The sequence below is a fragment of the Sciurus vulgaris genome (genome assembly GCF_902686455.1).
Source record: "Sciurus vulgaris genome assembly, chromosome: 11".
NCBI classification, from domain to species: Eukaryota; Metazoa; Chordata; class Mammalia; order Rodentia; family Sciuridae; genus Sciurus; species Sciurus vulgaris.
The window spans coordinates 90,066,150-90,087,910 of NC_136472.1; the positions used below are offsets into that span (position 1 = coordinate 90,066,150).

Consider the following 21,761-nt stretch of genomic DNA (forward strand, 5'->3'; position numbering starts at 1 on the left):
AAAATATCGCTGTAGATACCAGTAGGAGTGAAACACACACACACACATCTCCCGTGTCATTTTCTCTGTGAATCAAGAGGATGAAGCAGATTCTGTCATCAATTAGTCTTGGAATCTGGGGGGAAAAGTAAAGAATTTGGAATCAGTCACCAGTTCCGTCCCGGTTCCCCCACTGAGAAGCTATTTCCTTTTCCCTAACTGGCAGATTTCCAGGGACCCAATCAATGTACCCTCTGGGAAAGACAGGTACAGATGCTGCTGTTAGCACCATGGGAATAAGTGAGGACTGAGCCATTAAGAGAAACCCAGCTCTTCCCAGCTGGAAGACACTGGTGAAAAAAGAAAGGCAGACCTCTTTAACCCAGTCTCAGGAGGGAAGAGGGCCGGGGGGTTTAAGGAACTTGGGTGCAGAATTTCCCAGACCTTTACTCCGTTCTTTGGTTAGCTCCTTGGTTCAGTCTCTCAAATATTTCTAGGGCGCCCTTGGTGGTTGGACTACAAAAAGAAAGGACCCGAAGGCGGTCTGCTCTGTCCAGTGGGCAGACACCAGGCGCACAGAGGGAGAAAGAGCGGCGCTGCTGCTGGGGAAATCTGCGGCGGCCCGGAGCCCGCGGAAAGCGGCGCCGCGCCCGCCGGCCCCTCCCCCTCCCCGCGGCGGCGAGCTGGGGCCGCGTCGCCATGGCAACCCGTGGCGGCGGGCGGGGAGCGAGAGGCCCTAACCGCCGGGCCGCAGTAGGCGGGCAGGAGCGGCGGGAGCGCGGCGGCTGGCGGCTGAAGGCGGGTGGCGGGGCCCCACGGGGCGGGCCGGGCGGGCGGCGCTGACCCCGGCGGTCCTGCTCCCGGGGCTTCAGACTTCTCGGGCGAGCGCGGCGCAGCGCAGGTAACCCGCCCCGGGCTCCGCGGCGCCCTCGGCCTCGGCCTCGCCGGGGCCCAACCGCGCCGTCGCCCCGCAGGAGGCCGCTGCACCCCTGCTCTGGGGGACGCGGCGCGCGGCGGGGGGACGGCGACCGGGAGGCGGGGACCCGCCTTGCGGAGTCCCGAGCGCAGATTCTGCCCCGCTGGAGGGTGGACCTGGGCAGCCCACCTGCCTCCTCAGGCCTGCTTCCAGGAGAACCTGCAGGATTGCTTACTCAGCTCTCGGTTTGGTCAGGTTTTCATTCACCGTCCTTGGCCGGCTCCCCACAGTTTCACACAACTCCAGGTCTAATTCCTTTGATGTCATAGGAACCCCAAATGCTCTTCCTCCTCTACCACCCCAAATACTATTTAATTGATTCAGAGGAGTTGAAGTGTCTTTCAATACTTTGTCCATGTATCCTCATGGACTATTTTTTAACTAAAACTTTGTTACTGGGACAAATATTTTACTTTAGGCAAGAGGTAAGCTGGTACCCACAGAATTCGTTTTGTTCTATTTTTAAATCCATTTTCTTTCTATCTTGAGGCATTTCTTAGACTTTTTGTCCTGTCTCATGATACAGTCTAACAAAACGCAGAAAGGAATAAAGAAAGGTGGTATTCAAATAAAGGGAAAGCTTTCCTGGATCCACTAGGATGAAAAGCTTGTAACAACTCTGAAATAGGAATTCTGTTTTACTCATCAACCTGTACTGCGTGCTTTGAAAAAAGACCTGGTACCAAGCTGTTGGTCATTCAATAGTAAATTAATGCACATTTCTGTCAGTAACACCCATCATAAATGCATGAAAACTCTAAAAAAGAAGAAAGAAAAAGAAATCCCAGTTCCTACATTTTATAAAACCAAGAACTACCATACTCAGAAAAACTAACACTAAATGATTTGCCAATAGCAAATTTTCATGTTTTGTAGATTAATAAATGTAAGCATTTTAGGAATCTAGATCATTTTTCCCCAACAGATCCAAAACCAAGAAATATAAACCAGATGTAGCAGTTTCTTGACATGGAGAACCAAGCCCAGAATACAGTGGGGTAAGTGCTAAAAATTTTCTATTTAACAAATTGACATTTGATTATGCCACAACACCTTGATTAAACATGAATTTTGAAATTTATTACTAATAGAAGGATGCGCCAGTTATTTTTGGTAAGGAGACTTGGGGAAATTTCAAGAAACTTATTAAAATTCATTAGTGTGAATCTTTCCAGTTTTGACTCAGTGAGACTTGTACTGGAAAATCACTATTTTCCAACTTTTAATGACTTTGTCCAGGATCTTAGGGTTTTGATGTGCAGGCTGGCCTGAGATGCTCTTCCATTTCCACAGTGCAGCACCTCCTAGATAGCTTGCTCCTTTCTAACTGCATTGAGTGTCCCTAGTTTACCTCTACTTTTGCTTTTAAAATTAAATTCAACACATAAACACAGTGTTGAAATAGATCCAGCTGCCCAAACAGTAATAACTGGCTGTTTTACCAAAAGTTTCAAGAAGAAATGTCTTACAAAATGAATCCTTTTTTTTTTCATAAATGTTTCCCCACCCTTTCCTGGCCCCCAGTGTCACAAAGTTTTCTCTTTCTTTCATTTTGTTAGCTAACTTGCCCGTAACTGACCTCAGATCTGGGAGGTGAGGTTGTACTATAGCACCTAGTCTTCATTGTGAAGGACTTTGGCACTAGTCACACTACTCCAGGTGTCTCACTTTCAGTGATTCTGCTCAGATCATGACTTTGACATCAGACTGCTGAAGAAAAGCTTCACAACTCTGGATAGTGGATAGTAACAACTATCACTCTTTCCCTTCCTTCTCCTTAAAACAGTCCTGCTAGGTATCATTCTCATTTTATAGTAAAAAAATGGAATATATTATTGTGTAATCTTGAGTTCTTATAACAGAGACTCCCAAAATATAGTGCCTTAAGTAAGATTACATTTTACTTCTATTTTATACAGTAGTCTGAGATAAGCAGACCAGGACTGGTAGGGCAGCTTTGTCATCTCACTACCTGATTTCTATCTCTGGACCCACAGTGATTGCTTCAGCTCCCACCTTCTTGACTGTGCTCTTAATAGAGAGAAGGGGAAGGGCAAGAGGAGAGAGCAAGACCTTTCCTTTTGTACTGTGACCTGGAAGTGGAAGGCCTCACTTAGGTTTTATTATCCATTGGTCAAAACTCGGTCCCAGGTAGAGGCAAGAACACCAGGAAATTTGGTCTCTTACTAGGCAGCCATATGTCCAGATAAAACTTAGAAGTTATGTAATATAGACCATCCCCTACTCATGATGGTTTGACTTATGATCAGCTTCATGAGGGTTACAGAAGAGATACACATTCAATAGAAACCATACTTCAAATTTGGAGTCTGGATCTCTTCCTGGGTTAGTAATATGTGGTATGATTTTCTTCAACAATGCTGGACCGCAGCAGCTAGAGAGTAGACACTGATACTCCAGTGCACTCTGTTGCTAAGCTACAATGTTCAATAGGTTAGTGTATCAAATACATTTTCAACTTATGATATTTTCAGCATATCCAGATATAACCCCATTTTAAGTCAAGGATCATCTGTATAAGAAGAAGAATGGATATTACTGAATAAATAGCAGCCTCTGCCACACTGAGGCTCAGAAACAGAAAATACAGATTTCCCCCCGGAATATACAGTTGGTTACTGCAGGAGTTAGGATTTGAATTCAGATATATCTGGCTCTGATTCCCTCCTGTGTTGGAAATGAATGGCAATGAGATGCAAGGAACACTGTCTAGGATCCACAGCAAAGCCAAATTAGGATTCTGGATCAATTATATGTTGGCTTCCTGGTATGATGATGACATTAAGGACTAAGATACAGGTTATGTATTTTCAAAAATGTCTGTTTGTATTTGAACTACCTTCATTGTTAGGTGAGCAACTTTCTTCATATAGCCCTGGGATCCCTAACTGCTTTCTCCTATTTAAGAATGGTAGAGTAGTAGAGTAGAAAGCAGGTAGAAAGAAAGCAGGTATTTACAGAGAAGCTTAATGACAGTGGTCTTCATTGTGTGGTCATTAGGGTAGGCTATTGCTTGTAGGATTTGATGTCATTCTTTCAGTCTGCTGTTTCAGGCTGATCAGATCATCATCCTTCTTCCGAGAGGATGTACGTTGGGTTGCTAGCATTCTGGGAACTGAGGAAGAGGAGGAGGCTGGGAATTTAGACTTACACTGTGTGACTTTAACTTAACCCTCTCCCCCAGTTTCCAGCATAGTGGCCCTGTCCCTGCTGGGCCAGTATTCCCTCATTCCAGAGCCTCTGTGTTTTACCTTCTGCCAGAGAATATGCCTTGAGTGTAATGCCAGCAAGAGGACCTAGGAGCCCAACTTCTTAGTCATTCCTCATAACTTCAGGTTTATACTCACCTCCTGCTTCCAGAAGTACCTACTTGGCTTGCTTCTTGTTATTCTCCACCACTAGCTCTCGTTATTCCCCACCACTAGTTCTCGTTATTCCCATTATTTTTGTCCTTGTAGACTTAACCTTGTATGTTAAAAATATCCCTTTGTTTTGTTTTAGTAGGATTTGAGAAGGGAGCAAAATGTGTGTGTTCATCCATCTTTAACCAAAAGTCTTATGATTGTCCACTGAATCTTTTGCTCTCTCTTTTTTTATTTTGTAACTTGTACCTTAGCCATTGATCTCTTTCATAGAACTTTTGTCAGATGCTTCCTAAAAATCTAAATACTGCTACATGATCCACAAAATTCTTATTTGCTACAAGAGTCGTATTTTCAAAGAACCAAAACAGATGAATATTAAAGCTTAGCTTTTTCACATCTAAATTCAGAAAGGTCCTTTAAAACCCTGGTTTTCTAATGTGTACATCTTTCTTAACCCTTTAAAGTACCCTTTCTCTGTGAGATATATTCATTCAGAATTCCAGCTTTACTTACCTGTTTCTTGATGTGTTTAATACAGTTTTAGTTTGTAAAAGCTCATATTTCTAATATAAGTCAACATATTGCAACTTTAATAAATTATAATATTATTATTCTTGCACATTGATTGATTCTGTTGATTTCCGGATGACACACGCTGTTCTCCCCCCATCATACTTTACCCTCCACCCTTTACACACATTTACTCTCCAGAGTAATCAAATTTGACAAGTTCTTCTAATTTCTTACTTCCCCAGTGAAAAATTAAAGTGAAGTAGACCTGGGGTAAAAATCTGGACATCTAACTTGAAGGTAGAGTCTGAAACACTAGCACAATGCTAAGTGATTGTAGGAACTCAGTGAATGATTTTGAAAGGAAATTCAGAAAGGAGAGAGAGAGGGAGGAAAAAAATAAAGAAGTTAAGATTCCTTTGGGAGACTGACTAAGCTCCTGCTAAGTTTAGGGAAAGATGAAAACAACACCACTGTGCAGATACATTTGCATGTGACTTTTGCAGAACAGTAAGATTTGTTGCATGGTTTAGTAGTTATGTAAGAAGGGGGAGGAATAGGAGAAGGGAGGAGAGGAAGGAGGACAGGAAGAAGAAAAAGGCCTGATACATATAAACCTGTGTTTGCATATTAGAGGTTAGGTACAGTTCACCTGACCTGGTGTTCTGTGGTGCTCAGTTTTCTGGCACCTTAAAACCACCTGGAATATTTGTGAACTTCTATAAGAACATTCATGAACCAGAGAAGTGCCAAACACATGAAGGTTACAGACATATGAGCATACCACTGATCATCACCCTAGAAGAAAGAAGCAGACTCTTTGAACAGTAGTTAGTGTAAAAGCTGTATCCTTCTTAAACTAAACTAATGAATCAGAAAGGGAAAAAATAGAGACAAAAATAGGAAAGTAGGCAAGAGCAGTAGTGGCAGTAGGAACAGGAAGCCAATTCAGCAACACTGTAGTTCAGTGGATTCCAGGAGCCCCAGTTGTATTCAGCAGTGTTAATCTTCTCCCCCAGGGTCCAGCACAGTGCCTGGCCCAATGTGGGTATGCAGTCAGCATATGTGAATGAGTGAATGGACTGAAAGAACAAGAACCTATTATGGGGAATAGTGTCAAACAACAGGGAGATCAACTATATATACAACATCCAAAGGGCCAGAGAAAAGTGAATCAAGAGTTCAGAATTAGAAGTGGAGTTATATGAAAGCAGGGTATGAAAGAGTGACTAGAATGCTGGAAATGTTTTGGAGATCCTTTTGGGGTATTGAGGGTGTTTACCTTTTACTTGGGGATTGTGTGGAACATGGTTATGTAAGAATGGCTTCGTGGCCAGAGACAGGGCAGACTAGGGTATGCTTTTGTGGAGTCTCTGAAGGTAACATACTAACATACTAACATTGCTTTCATTGCTGTTAATGTTACTTAAATTAGATTATATCCTGAAATTAATAGGAATATTTGGTTATTCACATTTTATTCTAAAGGCAATTAAGTTGTTATTGTTTCTTACAATAGGAAGTGTTATAGAATGAGGAAAAACACATTTCATACATGCCATACTCAAGTACAAACATGCAGCATAACTGCCCTTGGGGAAATTCACTAGCCAAGCCATCGTGAGTGGAGTAACTAACCTTAAACTATACAAATGCTAATGTGTATAAGAGGACAGAGCCAGGTACACTATAAAATGCCTTCTAAATTTTCTCTAAGAAAGGAGAAATGCAAATACCTTTATTCTAATTTTATAATTTTCAAGTTATATGCTACTTAAAATGACTCAAGAATTGGAAGTAATTGGTGGATCAGCAGAACAATTAACTTATAGAGAATAGCTGATCAGAGTATCTTAATAGAAACTTAGGTGGGATATAAGACATTGGTGTTGTAACCCATGAACTCAGGAATAACCAAGTCTTTCCTCAAATCAGACTATCTCAAGGGAGATACATACTTATGATGGTAAAGGAAAGCAAGACACTTTGAGCAGTAATGGTAATGAGGCCACAACCTCAGTGTCAATAGAGGCCATGTGATGGTGAGTAACGAGGCACCCCTGCCCTTCCCAACCAAGGTGATATCAGTAAAGAGCCATTGGGAAGCTTCGTGCCCACTCCACCTAGCAGTACTGAGGACTCTCCCTCCAAGTGACAGTAGACTGAATCAAGAACCTGAACTTTCACCACTGACTGATAGTAATAAGGCTGCATCCCATTCTCCTGATGGAGCAATGTCAGAAGAGGCCTACTATAACACAAATTTTAAGTCAAGTCCAGAGTATTATAATTCAATGCCCAAATAAATTAGTATTTGTATTTTTCTTACGGTTGGTAGATCAAGGCTGATACTGTGGCTACACAATGATTTCAGGAACCTCATGGGGCTTATCATCTGTGGGAGGATGCGTATTATAGCAGATTTTATGTATATAAGATTTTCTTTATACTAGAAGCCATGGTACTAGCTGCTACAAAGAAAAAATAAGCAAATTGTGGGAATAAAGAGTTACAGAATAAATCTGAAGGAGGCATTTGGAAAGACCTGAAGAATATGAGAGAATAGACACATGGATGTGCTGAGAATCAGTATTACACATAAAGGAGTAAGCAAAAGCCAAGCTTCTGAGGCAGTAACATACCTGATGTTTTCAAGGAACAGAAAGGAGGCCAATTAGATTAGAAAGAAGCAAGCAAGGGGAAATTGGTAAGAGGTGAAGTCAGAGAGGCAAATAGGGCCAGATCCTACAGGACATTGTAGACCTGGGTAAAGACTTTGGATTTCACTGTAAAAAGTCACTGGAGAACTTAGAGCAAAGGTGTGACATTTTCTGTTTAAAATTCTCATTCTGCATGACATTTTTTGTATTCAAATGTTCTTTCTGATTGCCTTGGGAAGAATAGATTATAGGGGGGCAAGGATAGAAAACAAAGACAAGCTAGGCAAAAGCTCTTATGATCACACAGGTGACAAGACACCAGTAGCCATGGAAGGTACCCAGCCAAAGGGATTTATCCACAGAAAATCAGGCCTGTGTCTCAAAGTGGCAAACATGAGGATGTATAGAGCACTGACAACATCTGCAGCAGTTCTCTTTCAAAAAACTTTATGACAATGTTTCTTACATTTCACAGGCCAGATTTTGTTACATGGCCATATCTATCTCAAAGGAACACTGAGAAATGTAATGTTTCTTAACTGTGTACATTTCTACTCTGAATAACATCAGAGCACTGTTAGTATCAAAGTAAGGAAAGATGGATATCTAAGGTAGTTATTATTTCATCTTCTGTTACACTAACAAAACACTTAATGTTGGGCACTTTATAAAGAAAAGGTATATATTTACCTCACAGTTTTGAAGGCTGAAAGTCCAAGATCAGGAAGCTCTGTAGGAGGGCCTCATGGCAGATGGCATCATGATGGCGGGAGCTGGTACAGAAGAGATCACACGTTAGATAAGAAGTCAAAAAGATTCAGTGGCCAGGCTCTCTCTTTTTATAACTCTCCCTCATGGGAACTAACTTCCAATGACCTGATTATCTCTCACTAGACCACACCTCTAAAAGATTCCATCACTTTTCAACATCACCACAGTAGGCACCAAGCTTTTAGCACATGAACCTTTGGGGGAAACAGTCCAGCCATCTCCAAACTACAGCAGCTGACAAGAGATAAGGATAATCTATACCAGGCTTTATCATATGGTAAAAAGTGGTTAGGGCTTAGTATGTATACTGGAAGTAGCACCAGTAGGACATACTGTTATTGGGGGGTTTGAGGAAAAAACAAATCTGGAATCATTAAGAATTTTTATCTTGAGCAACTGGTAGCCTTTGTGCCAGTAAGAGAGGCCTGGACTGGTAACAAGTCTCTGGTGCAGAGAGTCAAATGCTTTGTTTTGAATGCATGATGTTTGAGAGGCAACTAGACACCCTATGGAAATGTCAATGTTGAATAGGTAGATAGATATAGAAATCTGGACCTCAGGAGTTCAGGCTACAAAAACACATTAAGAAATTATCACAAGCAGCTAGCACGAGAGGATCATTAGAAATTTCCAACATTCAGCCAGGTACAATGGTGGCGCATGCTTATAATCCCAGTACCTCCAGAGGCTGAGGCAAAATCAAGGCCAGCCTCAGCAATTTAGCAAGGCTGTAAGCAACTTAGTCAGACCCTGTATCAAAATTTTAAAAGGACACGGGGATGTAGCTTTGTGGTTAAGGACCCCGAGTTCAATCTCCAATACCAAAAAAAAAAAAAAAAAACAAAAAATTGTCTGGTATTGGAAAAACAGTTTTTATCATTTCTTATCTAGTTCTTCCCTGTTGGGATCTAGTGAAAGAGCTCCAATTTTTTTAAATAGCAAAGAATAAATGACTATCCTCATATGTACTGACACTGGTGTCTTATCAAATAGGCTTTCTTTCAAGAGAAAATTTAATTGTCTTAGATATTGGCTTACAGAGCCCAAGTGATACATGTATAAATAATCATTTTTTTATTAATTGTATCATATATTTGTATATATTACTGTGAAGTAATTATTTGGATACATAAGTTTATGAAGACAGTGATGCTATTTATACTTTCAAATAATCATCAAGAATCACCTGAAGGTGAAGGTGGTGCCACCAATATTTCACTATCACTGTCTTCTTACTTTCTTCCATTGGTCACCAAGAAGTTACTTGAAATGTGAAAAATTATTACCAAAAAAATTCATCTTTAGTGTAGGTATTTCTCTCTGTTTAGAACATAAAAAATGAGATTTTAAATGTGTATATTCTAGAATTCTGATAAAACATTGATAGGGACTTGAAGGATATGGCATTGCATTTTATTTCTCTTAATGCCTCCCTTTATTGTCATGATAAAGGCTTTAGAATGAGGTCTTTATAAATATATTTAAGCACCCATTTTTTTTAATAATGAGGTTTATGCCTCCTCCACATCACAGCATTAAGCTTCTTGCAAATGAGAGAAAAGAATGGACTGAATATGAGCCACCATCTCAATTAAGCAGTAAAAATAGGCATTTTATTGCTGCTAACTCAGCAAACACTAACGATGACAGTAAATAACATTTTTTGGATGACAAGAAAAGTTCTTGAGGAAAAGTTATTTTTATCTATTATTCAATAATTAATTTTGAAGAAGGGTAACCATGAAACTATGACCTAAAAGTCCTAAAATAACAAATCTTTCACTTTACTGTTGTAGGAGAGACAATCGACTAAAGAACAGATTGACATCACAGAAATGTCTATGAAGGTGGGTTCTGGGACTTCTCCTGGAGTCTCTCCCACTTGGTCTTATTAATGTCTCTGGTGTGGTACAGTATTTGATGTACAGAACAGGGTCTGTGAGTCACCATGGAAAAGTTAAATTATATTTAGTACAGCCTATTAGCTTAGACAAATAAATGTAATATATTAGAATGAGTTTCATTAAAAAGATTTTGAAAAAGTTAAGAACTAATAAAATTTGCTTATCAGTCCCTTTGGAAACTCATTTCTTAGACCATTCCATATTTCATGAAATAGTCTATTCTCTTTTCTCTACACCTCCTGCCTCCTTCCTTCCTTTCATGATGATTTTCATATTTGTCTTTCCTAAGCTCTAGACTCATTTCTATTCACATATCCCAAACTGAATTCACTCTCTATTTTCTTTTTTCTATTTTATAAACCTGTCTTTCCACCTTCATTTTCCAGATCTGTAAGTGGTAGGATGACCTTACATTCCAGATTGCCCAGAATAATCACTGTTTCCACCTGGTATCCTAGCATAATTATTACTTCTCACATTCAAAATAATCTTGGTTTGGATAACAAGCCATACAGTCATTGTAGCAGTCTATCTGTTGAGGGTCTGCCTTTTTAAGAGTCAGTATATAAGCCCATATTTGAAAGGATTTTAGTAAAGAGCCCACCAGCCACAAAACTACTCTGGGGTACCTCCATACATGTCCATGAATCTTACCCTGGCACTTTTTTTTTTTAAAGGTTACTAATTTTTTTTTTATCTGCACATAATGTTTTTACATATTTATGAGGTATAATGTTATGTTTTGATTCATATACTCATCAGATAGTGATCAACTCAAGTAATTAACATATCTATCATCTTAAACTTTTATCATTTCTTTATGAGGAGTACCTTTAAATTCCTCTCCTCTATTTTAAGATATATAATGTTTATTGTTGATCATATTCACCCACTGTGCCCTGGAATACCAAAACTTATTTCTCCTGATGTGGAGGAAAAGATATACTCATACATTGCTGGTGGGACTATAAATTGGTGCCACCACTCTGGAAAGCAGTATGGAGATTCCTCAAAAAAACTAGGAATGGAACCACCATTTGACCCAGTTATACCACTCCTCATTATACATCCAAAGGGGTTAAAATCAGCATACTTTAGTGACATAGCCACATCAATGTTTACAGGAGCTCAACTCATAATAGCTAAACTATGGGACCAACTTAGGTGCCCTTCAATAGATTAATGGATAAAGAAAATGTGGTATAAATACATAATGGAATATTAGCCATAAGAAAGAATGACTTTGTGACTTTTGCTGGATGAAAATGGATGAATCTGGAAATTCTAAGTGAAATAGGCCAATCCCCCAAAACCAAAGATTAAATGTTCTCTCTGATATGTGGATGCTAACAGACAACAAGGGGTGGGGGAGAATTGAAATTCAGTGGATTAGACAAAACAGAAAGAAGGGAAGGGTGGGGGATAGGAATAGGAAAGACAATAGAATTAATCAGACAGAACTTTCCTATGTTAGTATATGAATATACCACATCATGTACAACCACATGAATGGGATCCTACTTAGAATAAAGTATATTCCATGTATTTACAATATGTCAAAATATCTTCTACTGTCATGCATATCTAAAAAGAAAAATAAAGTGTATTCTTCCTATCAAATAACAATAGCATTGTGCTCTGGGATTAATCTCTCCTCTTCATATTCCTCACTGCTCCTCCAGTCTCTGGAAACCACCATTCTGCTGTTTACTGCTCTGAGATCAACCTTTTTAGATTCTACATGAGAGATCATATTGTGCTTATATTTCTATACTTATTTTGCTTTGCAATGTCCTCCAGGTCCATCCATGTTGTGGCTAATGACAAGAGTTCATGCTTTTTGTGACTGAATAGAATTCTATTATGTATATACCACATTTTCTTTATCCATTCATCAGCTGGTAGACATTTAGTTGATATATCCTGGTTATTGTGAATAGTAATAAATACGGGATTGCACGTGTCTTTTCAACAAGTTCATTCCCATTGTGTACATACCTAGCAGTGGGACTGCTGGATTATATGGTATTCTCTTTTCAGGATTTAGATAAACACATTTCCATACTGATCTCCATGATGACTCCATAATGATCTCCATGATTCAGTAATTACTAAATTCTCAGCAACATTATAAAGGGTTTGTCTTTCTCCATATCCTTGCCAGCACTTTTTATTTGCTTTTTGAAAATAGCCATTCTCACTGCAGTGAGATTCTGAATAACCAATGCAATGCTGAGGAAAAAAAATCAAGAGGCAATATACCAACTCACTTCAAAATATACTACAAAACTAGAGCAATCAAAACAGCATATATTGGCATAAAGACACACAGACCAGTGGAACAGAATAAAGAGCCCAGAGATAACCCTGCACATTTACAGCCAACTTTTTTTTATTTTTTGAGAAAAAGGAAAAAATCGTATTGCTTTGCTAGCAAAGGAGAAACACAGGGGATTCCTCTCCCAGAGACTGTGATTCTGCCCATCAGCAGGAACAGTGGGCTTTTAAAAAGGCCATTCAAAGGCTTCATTCGTATGTTTTCTGTTGGATTTGTAATTCACTTGTTAATTTGGGAGATAGTCATTTCTGAGATCTTCTGGTACCATTTGGATTATTTCATTCCTATGGTGGGTGTGTACTCATGAACAAATAAATCTGCCTAGGATGGGGAAGAAAGGTAATCCTGCTTCCCCTGAGAAGGGAGTGGGAGAGATTAGGGAGGAGCAAGGAGAGAGTAAGAGAAAGAAACATCCATTTTAAAAATAAACTGCAGTGGCAGAGAAGTAAGTGCTATATTCAAAGCATAAAATGGACCACTGTTATATTTTCACACTGTCAATTTCTACATTTTATTTCTGTGGGAAAATGGACGACAACATCTCCCAGCTGCTTACTGCTAAAAGTGGGTGAAATTGGGGGAAATAACCCTAAGTCCTTGTTTTCTGTCAGGTGGGGGTGTGGACAGTTAAGGACATTCAACATCAGAGCAGTCCAGAGGTCCACATTGGCAGGTGGCAGGTGACTGGACAAGGTATATGTAGGGCAGGGTTCATGCAAAGACAACAATAAACAAGACAGCAAAGCATTACTTTCAGCCAACTGATTTTTGACAAAGGAGTGTACAATGGAGAAAGGGCAGTCGTCAATAAATGGTGCTTGGGAAACTGGATATCCACTTGTGGAGGAACAAAACTGGACCCTTATCTCACCAGTTATAAATATCAATTTAAAATTAATTAAATAATTAAATATAAGACCAAAACATTGAAACTACTATAAGAAAACACAGGAAAAATACTTCAGGACATTGGTCTGGGCAATGACGATTTATTTATTTATTCATTTATTCATTCAATTATTATTTGACACTGAATACACAGTTAACAAAAACAAAAATTAACAAATGAGACTATATCAAACTAAATAAGTTTCTTTACCAAAAAGGAAATAATCAAGAGTCAAGAGACAACCTATAGGAGAAAATATTTATAAAGTATACATTTGTCAACAGTTTAATATCCAGAATATATAAGAAATTCAAAACTTAATAGCAAAAACCCCCATAAAACCCAAATAACCCAATTTTTAAATAAGCAAAAAACCTTTTTATTCCAAATGTAACTCTTTTCCATTCTATAGCACCTTCTCAACATACTTGCCAAGACTACCACCATTGATATAATCAGTTTTCTATTTTAATCCCTCTTAATTTCCAAATTTTATATCCTGATATCCTGGTCCGTCACCCTGCAGGTCTCAGGTACTACCTCTCTCCTGGCTTAATGTATTAAAAGATTAATGCAGAAGAATCTGGCCTGAACCTAGGCTTCTCTTGTGAATTTCTCCTAAGAATCAACTCAATAATGAGGACTAAGGTTGATGTGCCTTAAGTAGACTTGGTCCACCCAGTCTCCAAAGCTGGAAGACTCAGAAGATATTCTTTTTTCTTTAGCTCTTCAACTTTTCTAAAACTGAAAAAATAATACATACTTTACAGGGATGTTGTAAAGATCCATGAGAGGAAATACAGGAAAATACTTAGAGAGTTTTAGCATTTGACTAAAGGAAGTAATGAATATATAAATAAAGAACAACATTAATGTGCAGCTATGTGAAGGAGGTTAAATCAAATCTTTTAATTTTTATTATAAAGTTTCACTAGACATAGGAGCAGATTTTAATGATAATGAGACAACTGAACTGCTAGAAATTGTCTCTGAAAAACTAAAGAACAGAAGACACACTAGAAGGTTGAAAAACTGTAAGTTCAAAAGGCAATATTAAATTTGATGAAAAGCTGAGTTTGATGTAAAACTGAGTTTGACTAAATCTTAGGTCACATACTGGAAGGAATAGTAGAGGCTGCTAGTACTGAGTATATATGTCCCCACTCCCCACACACACTAGACCAGCCCCAGTCAATAGGATTAATATGCTGGCACCTCAAGAAACAGTTGTATGTGAATTTTTTTATTTTTATTTTTATTTATTTACCATAAATACATTTATACTCACTAACTGAAAGGATCACCCTAGTTAAACCAACACTTTGAAAGTTGCATGTAAAATATTTATGATAAAGAGATAATTGAACACAGCAATGAAAAATAGCAGCAGTAGTAGGGAGATTTGCTCATTGAACTGAGCTTCATTCTTACAGTTAATCCCTATCTATAGTGATGATAGAATTTTTGTCTGCTTTTTCATAGAACCAAGTACAGGTGACATTTTTCATGACACACTCTACCACTAATCCCCCATCTTTCAATTTTCTTGTGATTGTTCTTTCCTTCCCATCCCACTCCTGATGTTGAACCAACATACTGCATACAACACTGCAGACCATCTGTTTTCATGCCATCAGCTGTAGTTTCTTCAGACTTCTTTCCCACGGTACAAGAACACTATGTTGTTTTCAAGGTGCTTTCAGTTTCTGTGTTGAACTTCTGGTCTTCAAGAGTGATGGTACAATATGGTTTAGCCATTGCACCCATTTTTCTCATAGTGAGTTCCACTTTATTCCCTTATGTAGTCGTCAGAGCCTTTGCTGTCCACCAGTGCCATCTTCCTTCCAGCTGCTGAACGGTGGTCATGGTGGGTGCTGGTGGGTGTACACTGTCAGTGGAATAGATGGAATGTGGGCAGTTTGCTTTGTATTTGAGTTTTTCCATCATATTTTACAGGGCTTTACATGATATTTTTGTGGGAAAGAGAAAAAGTTGCAAAGTTATTAAATGGATTTGTATCTGATTATAATAAAATAAGTAATCACTGGAGGCTTGATAGAATACCATAAAACTCTGTCCTTCATTTTATCCTTCATGGCATTTTATCAATAACTTATATATACACACTTAGTACATGAAATATATTTTATATGTATATAGTATATATTTTACATATCCATATTTTGTTAATATGTAAGTTCTGTAAATATCTCTCTGTATAAAACAGATAATGCTTCTCAGATCTGTACCTGACACAAAACTGGGTGGTTTAATAAAGACATTCTCTCATGAAACAGAATTCCAAATATAAAGTCAGATGTTACCTTGTTTAGGACTCCTGAGATAACCCAATTTCTGTTCTGGGTCTGTGTTCAGGACTCCTCCTTTCTAAGACACCTGAATGTATTCATCAGTCTTTTCTTCTGCCTTCCTTGGATGTCCCTTTCTATGTGGAGGCAGCAGTTGGTCTTGTGTCCATTTTCCCAGTACCTCATACACTGGTTAATGAACCAGTGACCCATGCGGAAAGCCTGAAACTGTGAAGCTGAAATTTAATAGGGATGACTGTAAAGCCCTGCCCTTGGATTCCCCCTTAAGAAACTAAACGAGCACAAGAGAGTGAATAAGTGACTTATTCATAGCATGCATGAAAAAAGAAATAAAGATTTTAGACAAGAATAAACTCACCTTGGGCTGGGGTTGTGGCTCAGTGGTAGAACACTTGCCTGGCATGTGTGAGGCACTAGGTTAGATCCTCAGCACCACATAAAACTAAATAAATAAAGGTATTATGTCCACTACAACTAAAAAATATATTTAAAAAAGAATAAAAGCACCTTATAATAGTATTATATCACTTTTTCTTTTCTCCTCCAAAATTCAAAACTATTGTGGCCTCTTACCTAGTTGAATCAAAGTATATGATACCTAAAACAATGAATGTAAATCTCTCTCTGAGCTGATAAGACCATATCTATTGTGTTATGTTAAAGTCTTGAGTGGTACATTTCAAGTAGAATATCAAAAAATAAGAACTTGTTCAAAGCCGAGACACCAGGATTTTGAAAAGTCTGAAAATATTACAGTAGTCATTCATTGTTTTCATTAATTTAAAAAACATATATTATATATCTAGTATTTTTCAGGCAACTGGGTAAAGAGTATAGAACAGTAGAGAAAAACCTCTAGCGTCAATCAAAGGAAACAAAGGTATTTTGGGGATAAGTAATGATAACCCAAATGAGAACAAGCAAAGGCTATTTATTCAGAGCTTGCTATACCACCAAGGGAATCATCCACCATCATTTGGCATTTGGCAGATACTCAAAGGAAGGCAGGGAAATGAGAAAGCTTTACAGCAGAAAAAAGGGGGTGGGGGAGGCTTCAGGTCTGCTATCTACTATGTGCTAAGGCTCTTGTGAGACAGAGAGGAACAAGGTTGATAAAGTCCCCTTTTTCCAGAGCTTAAACTAGTAGAAGAAATAGACAAAATGTATGGGTAGGAAAGGGTCACACCTGATATGAGAAAAAAAAAAAAAAAAGTTTTGAGAACACCAGGCCAGTTCTGTTCTTTTTCTCTACATCATAATTTTAATTCAAATAAATCAACATATTTATAGAGGAATTAGTATACTGTATTTCCTCAGATTTGGTTCAGGTTTTAAGTAAAAGTTGAAAAGGCTTTAGGACCTTATTCTAGGACTACTATGAGACTTCAAAATGGTACTTTGTACTTACAACCTCTCTGATATCAAAATCAGTAAACACATTGTTAAATAAAACAGGGTGAATATGGGCATTTTAGGAAATTATTTTGGAAATTCTGAATTCATTAGGTTCCAATACCTGTTTCTAACCCTACTGCAATGGAATGAATTTCTGCTATATTTTTCAAGCATGTTCTTGTTCATAACACCACATCTTCTGCTGTGTGATATACATGAATGCATGGAAGTTGGGAGCTCTTTGAATAATAAGCTGTGTGACCTTGGGCCTCTGTGGGTCTTTTTTTTTTTTTTTTTCCTCTTCCCCCAAAATGCTACACAATCCTAAATTAGCCCTAAATTTTTTATTTGATTAAACTAAATGGAGGAAATATTATTTTGCACTTGCCTCTCCTCTTGCCCTTCTCTCAGCTGCAACAATGTATTTAGAAGCCTGATCAACACCATTGGAATGAATGTTGAAATAATTCACTTTCTTAATCTGGATATTTTTGTGACCCTTGACTAAAATTGAGGTCTCAATATCCACCTGTTTATCCAGTCTAAGTGACTGAACTCTCTGGAAAGCTTCAGTTTCCTAGAAAAAGTGTCCAGTACTTAGAAGACCTAGCAATCTGTCTTCTTACGAGATTTTAGTGTCTATAATCCTCACTGTTACCAAGGCTCTTGTTTCAACCTCAATAGACCTTTCTAGACCCAAGATAATGCCACCTATGTCACTTGTAGTGTTCCCATTATCTAAAGATTTCTGCTACACTGTCCACACCTGTCTGACAAATTTCTTCCAGACATCATGCCCCAGTTCCCTCTCTTTGAGGAGCAGCATGATAGCATAGTTAGTACTTGTGCATCTGGTCCTTTCTAGCTCAGGTTTCCTCTTCTATTCCTGGAAAGCATGATTGATGTCTCAGTTTGCCTCTAAAATCTTCCCAAGGTATGGTAGACAGAGGTACATATATATACTTACATGTGAGACAGAAGTACATATATATATACTTACATGTAACAATCCTTAAGGATTTTTCATAATTAGTCCACTCTAAAAAATGTTATTTTAAAAAATTAAGTGTATATGTACTGCTAGCTCCAAAATTAACTTTTAATTTTAATGTAAAAAATTAATCTCTAGTTTTTGGACTTCTTCCTTTTTAAATAATTGAATAATTTGAAGAAATGATCAAACTAGGTTAAGTAATTAGTACTTTTTCTTACCCCCACAATTCAGTCTTTTAAAGTGTACTTTACTTTTCTACAACTGCCAGAGCTTCTCCTTGTGAGGCTGAGCTTCAGGAATTAATGGAACAAATAGACATCATGGTAAGCAACAAGAAATTGGATTGGGAAAGAAAGATGAGGGCTTTGGAGACACGATTAGATCTTCGGGATCAAGAATTGGCAAATGCACAAACTTGTTTGGATCAGAAAGGTCAAGAGGTACTTAATGCATGTATTAATCATGATTCATCAGACTCTTACAAATAGCATTTATTCTATCATAACATTTTTCATTATAGATACTTTTACTTATGCATCTGTTATAGCATTTATTACTTAAAATTCTGCCAACAAATAGTATACTTGATATACACTATGAAATAAGCATAGAGAATAAATCCATAGATATTCACTGATGAAGATGGACATATAGTGTCAATGCATTCTATAAAAGTAAATATTTACTGAATATGTAAAATAAACATTTCTTCAAACAAAGATGTAAATGCTTGCTGCTATAGAAACAAAGAATTGGCTATCAAAACTGTCTTTCTTCCAGGCAGAGATCAAGAGCATTTGTCTCTTCTAAATCTGTGAGAAAAATATTTCCTGAAAATTAGGTATAGGAATTGATTTTGGTAGGACAAAGAAGAATTGGGTATGGTGTACACCTAAGACACCCACCCTGGAGGAGCTCCCTCAGACCCTGCTGGGCTACTCATTGCCAAGCTGCTTGTCACAGAATGTGAGAAAACTCTCAGGCCTGAGAAGTTCAGGAAAACCATATGCCTTACCTGACACTGACTTGTGTGTGTCTGGATTTGGTGGTGAGGGTTAGTGGATAAAGCATAAGAGAAATGTTTAATAATCATGTATTAAAACTTTAACAGTTAACTTATTCATCAGCTATTTTTCTACTTTTATTGGCTTTTCAATGGATCTAGTTATTTGCTTAGTTAACTATGTTTTTGTTTGGCATGGTTACCTTAGTTTTGGGGATCTAGTTTCCCTTCACCTTAGAGGAAGTTATCAGGCCTGGCATATGCAAGGCATTATTCTCTTACTTCTTTACCTGAAAGGACACAAATATGTAAAGAAGTGCCTTACCTACATTGTAAACAAACAAATTTAATAAGTCAGATCCTTAACAACTGTCCTTAGCCCTTTTTCTTTTTAATATGTTAGTTCTTATAAAAATGTAACAGCTGTTAATAGACCATTAAAGCAGAGCTCACATTTCAGGCAATGGAGGAGAAAAAAATGAATTATGCTAGTAGAGGTTTTGCCTGAGTATTGATGATACAGTTTCCCAAAAAGACAATGCAAAGTAAGTAAGTTCTAAATCTTAATTTAAAATGTGATGGTGATAAGGATCTTTTGTTAAATATCCATACTGCACTATCATAATGTATACCTAGTGGAATAGTGCTGGCAATGTTTGGTTTTTGTGAATTTAATTATTAATAGATACTGTAAGAACTGCAGTACAAATATTTATTCTTGGTTTGATGCAGCAGTTTTATTTAAATTCTGCTTCTCTTTTGTATATTTTCTGATTTTGTCAGGCAAAATTTAGAGAAAGCAAAATTAAAATTTATTTTTAATGCAGGTGGGGTTACTTCGACAGAAGTTGGACAGTCTGGAAAAATGTAATTTAGCAATGACTCAGAATTATGAAGGACAACTACAAACCCTAAAAGCTCAAGTAAGAAAATTTGTTCCAGTTTAGTGTTATATATTTTGATATGTTTTTTTTCCACATTTTATTGGTATAATTGTATATAATGATGGGATTTGTTGTTATTTATTCGTGTATGCATTTAATATAACAATATAATTTGGCAATATCACTCTGATATGTTTTTCCTATAAAACTGTTAATTTTATTAAAGTTGATTGTTTTTAATATAAACAAAAGTTCTTATATTTTAATTACATGTTTGCCCCTGTCATTGTTTTATATATACTGATTTTGTCACTTTTACTAAATTATCAGTTTTTTATACCTTCTGTACTCCTTTAACTGTTAGCACAGGGCTAAACAAATAGCTTTCTAGGTCTTCAGAGGCTTGTTGATTAATTAAATTAGAATTATTAACAAAACCAAAATTATCTTTCATGGTTATTTCTACCTAATAGGGAAGTCTTAAATTCTATGGAAATTTGCAAAGTGGAAACTTACTATTATGAAATTGAAAGACTAAAACTGGTCTTCATTACCTTATTATTGGTAAGGCTGTTTCATAAGTGATAATGCTTCTTCATGTGTCATGAGAGGGATACCAAATTCTTTCTTAAATCTTCCCATTGTACTAGCAAATAGTAGCACATAGGGCAGAAGTCCTCTGGGCATCTCATATCCAGCAGATATGGTCCTTTCTTAAACTAGGAAATGAATCAATAGGAAATATGGTTTGATTGTGAAATTTCACTTTATAACTAACTTTTCTTGGAGTGCAAAGATTTCATATGTGATAATCTAGTCAATGGAGCCCAAGTAGTAAATGCTTCTCCGTAGTACCTTTTTCAGGGAGGGGATTTGGCAATTAAAACTGGAATATTAAACAGTTTGATGCCATTTAACTGGTATGCTCTTACAAGACTATCCTAATCTACCTAGACATTTTGTCTATAACTTAAGTAACAGCCCCATAACTGGTGTTTGGATTATGAAATTACACATAGTTTTTCCTAGCTGAAACCCTAAGCATTTAAACCTTAACTAAATCAACTGTGTTTTTTTTGTATAAACATAACAACATAAACATTAAAACACTATAATTATTCTGTGTATATAAATTATTTGAGAATTCTGTTTCTGGAAAGATAGCCTACATGTACTTTTCCCTATCTTCCTGAATACAGTTAAAAATCTTGGGCATTAGTTTAAAAAACAATAAGACTCTGAGAAGTAGGGAGAAGAGATAGATTGGTTGGAAACCCTGGGACCCAAAGAATGACACAGCAATGAATTCCCTAGGATTTGTTTTTGCCTTATATACCAGCAGACTAGGTAACAGAGAAGCCAGCAACCTAGACACACCAATGGGTGCAAACAAACAAGCCCCTATCAGAAACCTGTTGTCTCTAGTCAGTAGGCCAGGAAGGAGACAGCATAACAAGATCAAACACTCATATATTTATTGCTCTACTCCAGCCAAATAACACAGGTAAAACAGCACCACCCCCACCAACAAATGCTAAGTGGAAATCCTAGACTTCCACCCTCTCCAGGCTTTAACAAAGTAGTCTAAGCCCCCTGCCTGGGAGGTGTCAGAGCAGACTGAGAGGGAAGCCAGGATTTTCATAACCAGCAGTGTTAACAAGGCCTTCCTGAACCAATCACGACGGTGGAAACCACATGGAGTCAAGTTTTTACACCCACTTCATGGTAATATGGCATCCCTC

General features: G+C 37.6%; 1 protein-coding gene and 1 pseudogene across 9 annotated transcripts in view; one reads left to right on the forward strand and one right to left on the reverse strand.

Moving 5' to 3' along the window:
* The first annotated feature begins 728 nt into the window (after nucleotides 1–728).
* DEUP1 (deuterosome assembly protein 1) overlaps nucleotides 729–21,761 on the forward strand; it is a 97,141-nt gene continuing 76,108 nt past the window's right edge. For 2 of the 8 annotated variants that reach the window (XM_079103629.1, XM_079103625.1), the window contains exons 1-4: nucleotides 778–880; nucleotides 1,881–1,953; nucleotides 18,401–18,572; nucleotides 19,963–20,058. In XM_079103629.1, coding sequence (XP_078959755.1) covers nucleotides 1,925–1,953; nucleotides 18,401–18,572; nucleotides 19,963–20,058 — 297 coding nt within the window. In that variant the 5' untranslated portion in view covers nucleotides 778–880; nucleotides 1,881–1,924. Of the gene's footprint in view, nucleotides 881–1,069; nucleotides 1,381–1,880; nucleotides 1,954–18,400; nucleotides 18,573–19,962; nucleotides 20,059–21,761 lie in introns of those variants that run through there. The other 6 variants (XM_079103626.1, XM_079103630.1, XM_079103627.1 and 3 more) reach the window with 6 other exon arrangements.
* LOC306639946 (fatty acid-binding protein 5-like) lies at nucleotides 12,833–20,614 on the reverse strand (annotated as a pseudogene). Its single transcript, XR_013766814.1, has 2 exons — nucleotides 20,574–20,614; nucleotides 12,833–15,371 (listed from the first exon to the last, which is right to left on the reverse strand). The product of XR_013766814.1 is annotated as a fatty acid-binding protein 5-like (transcript).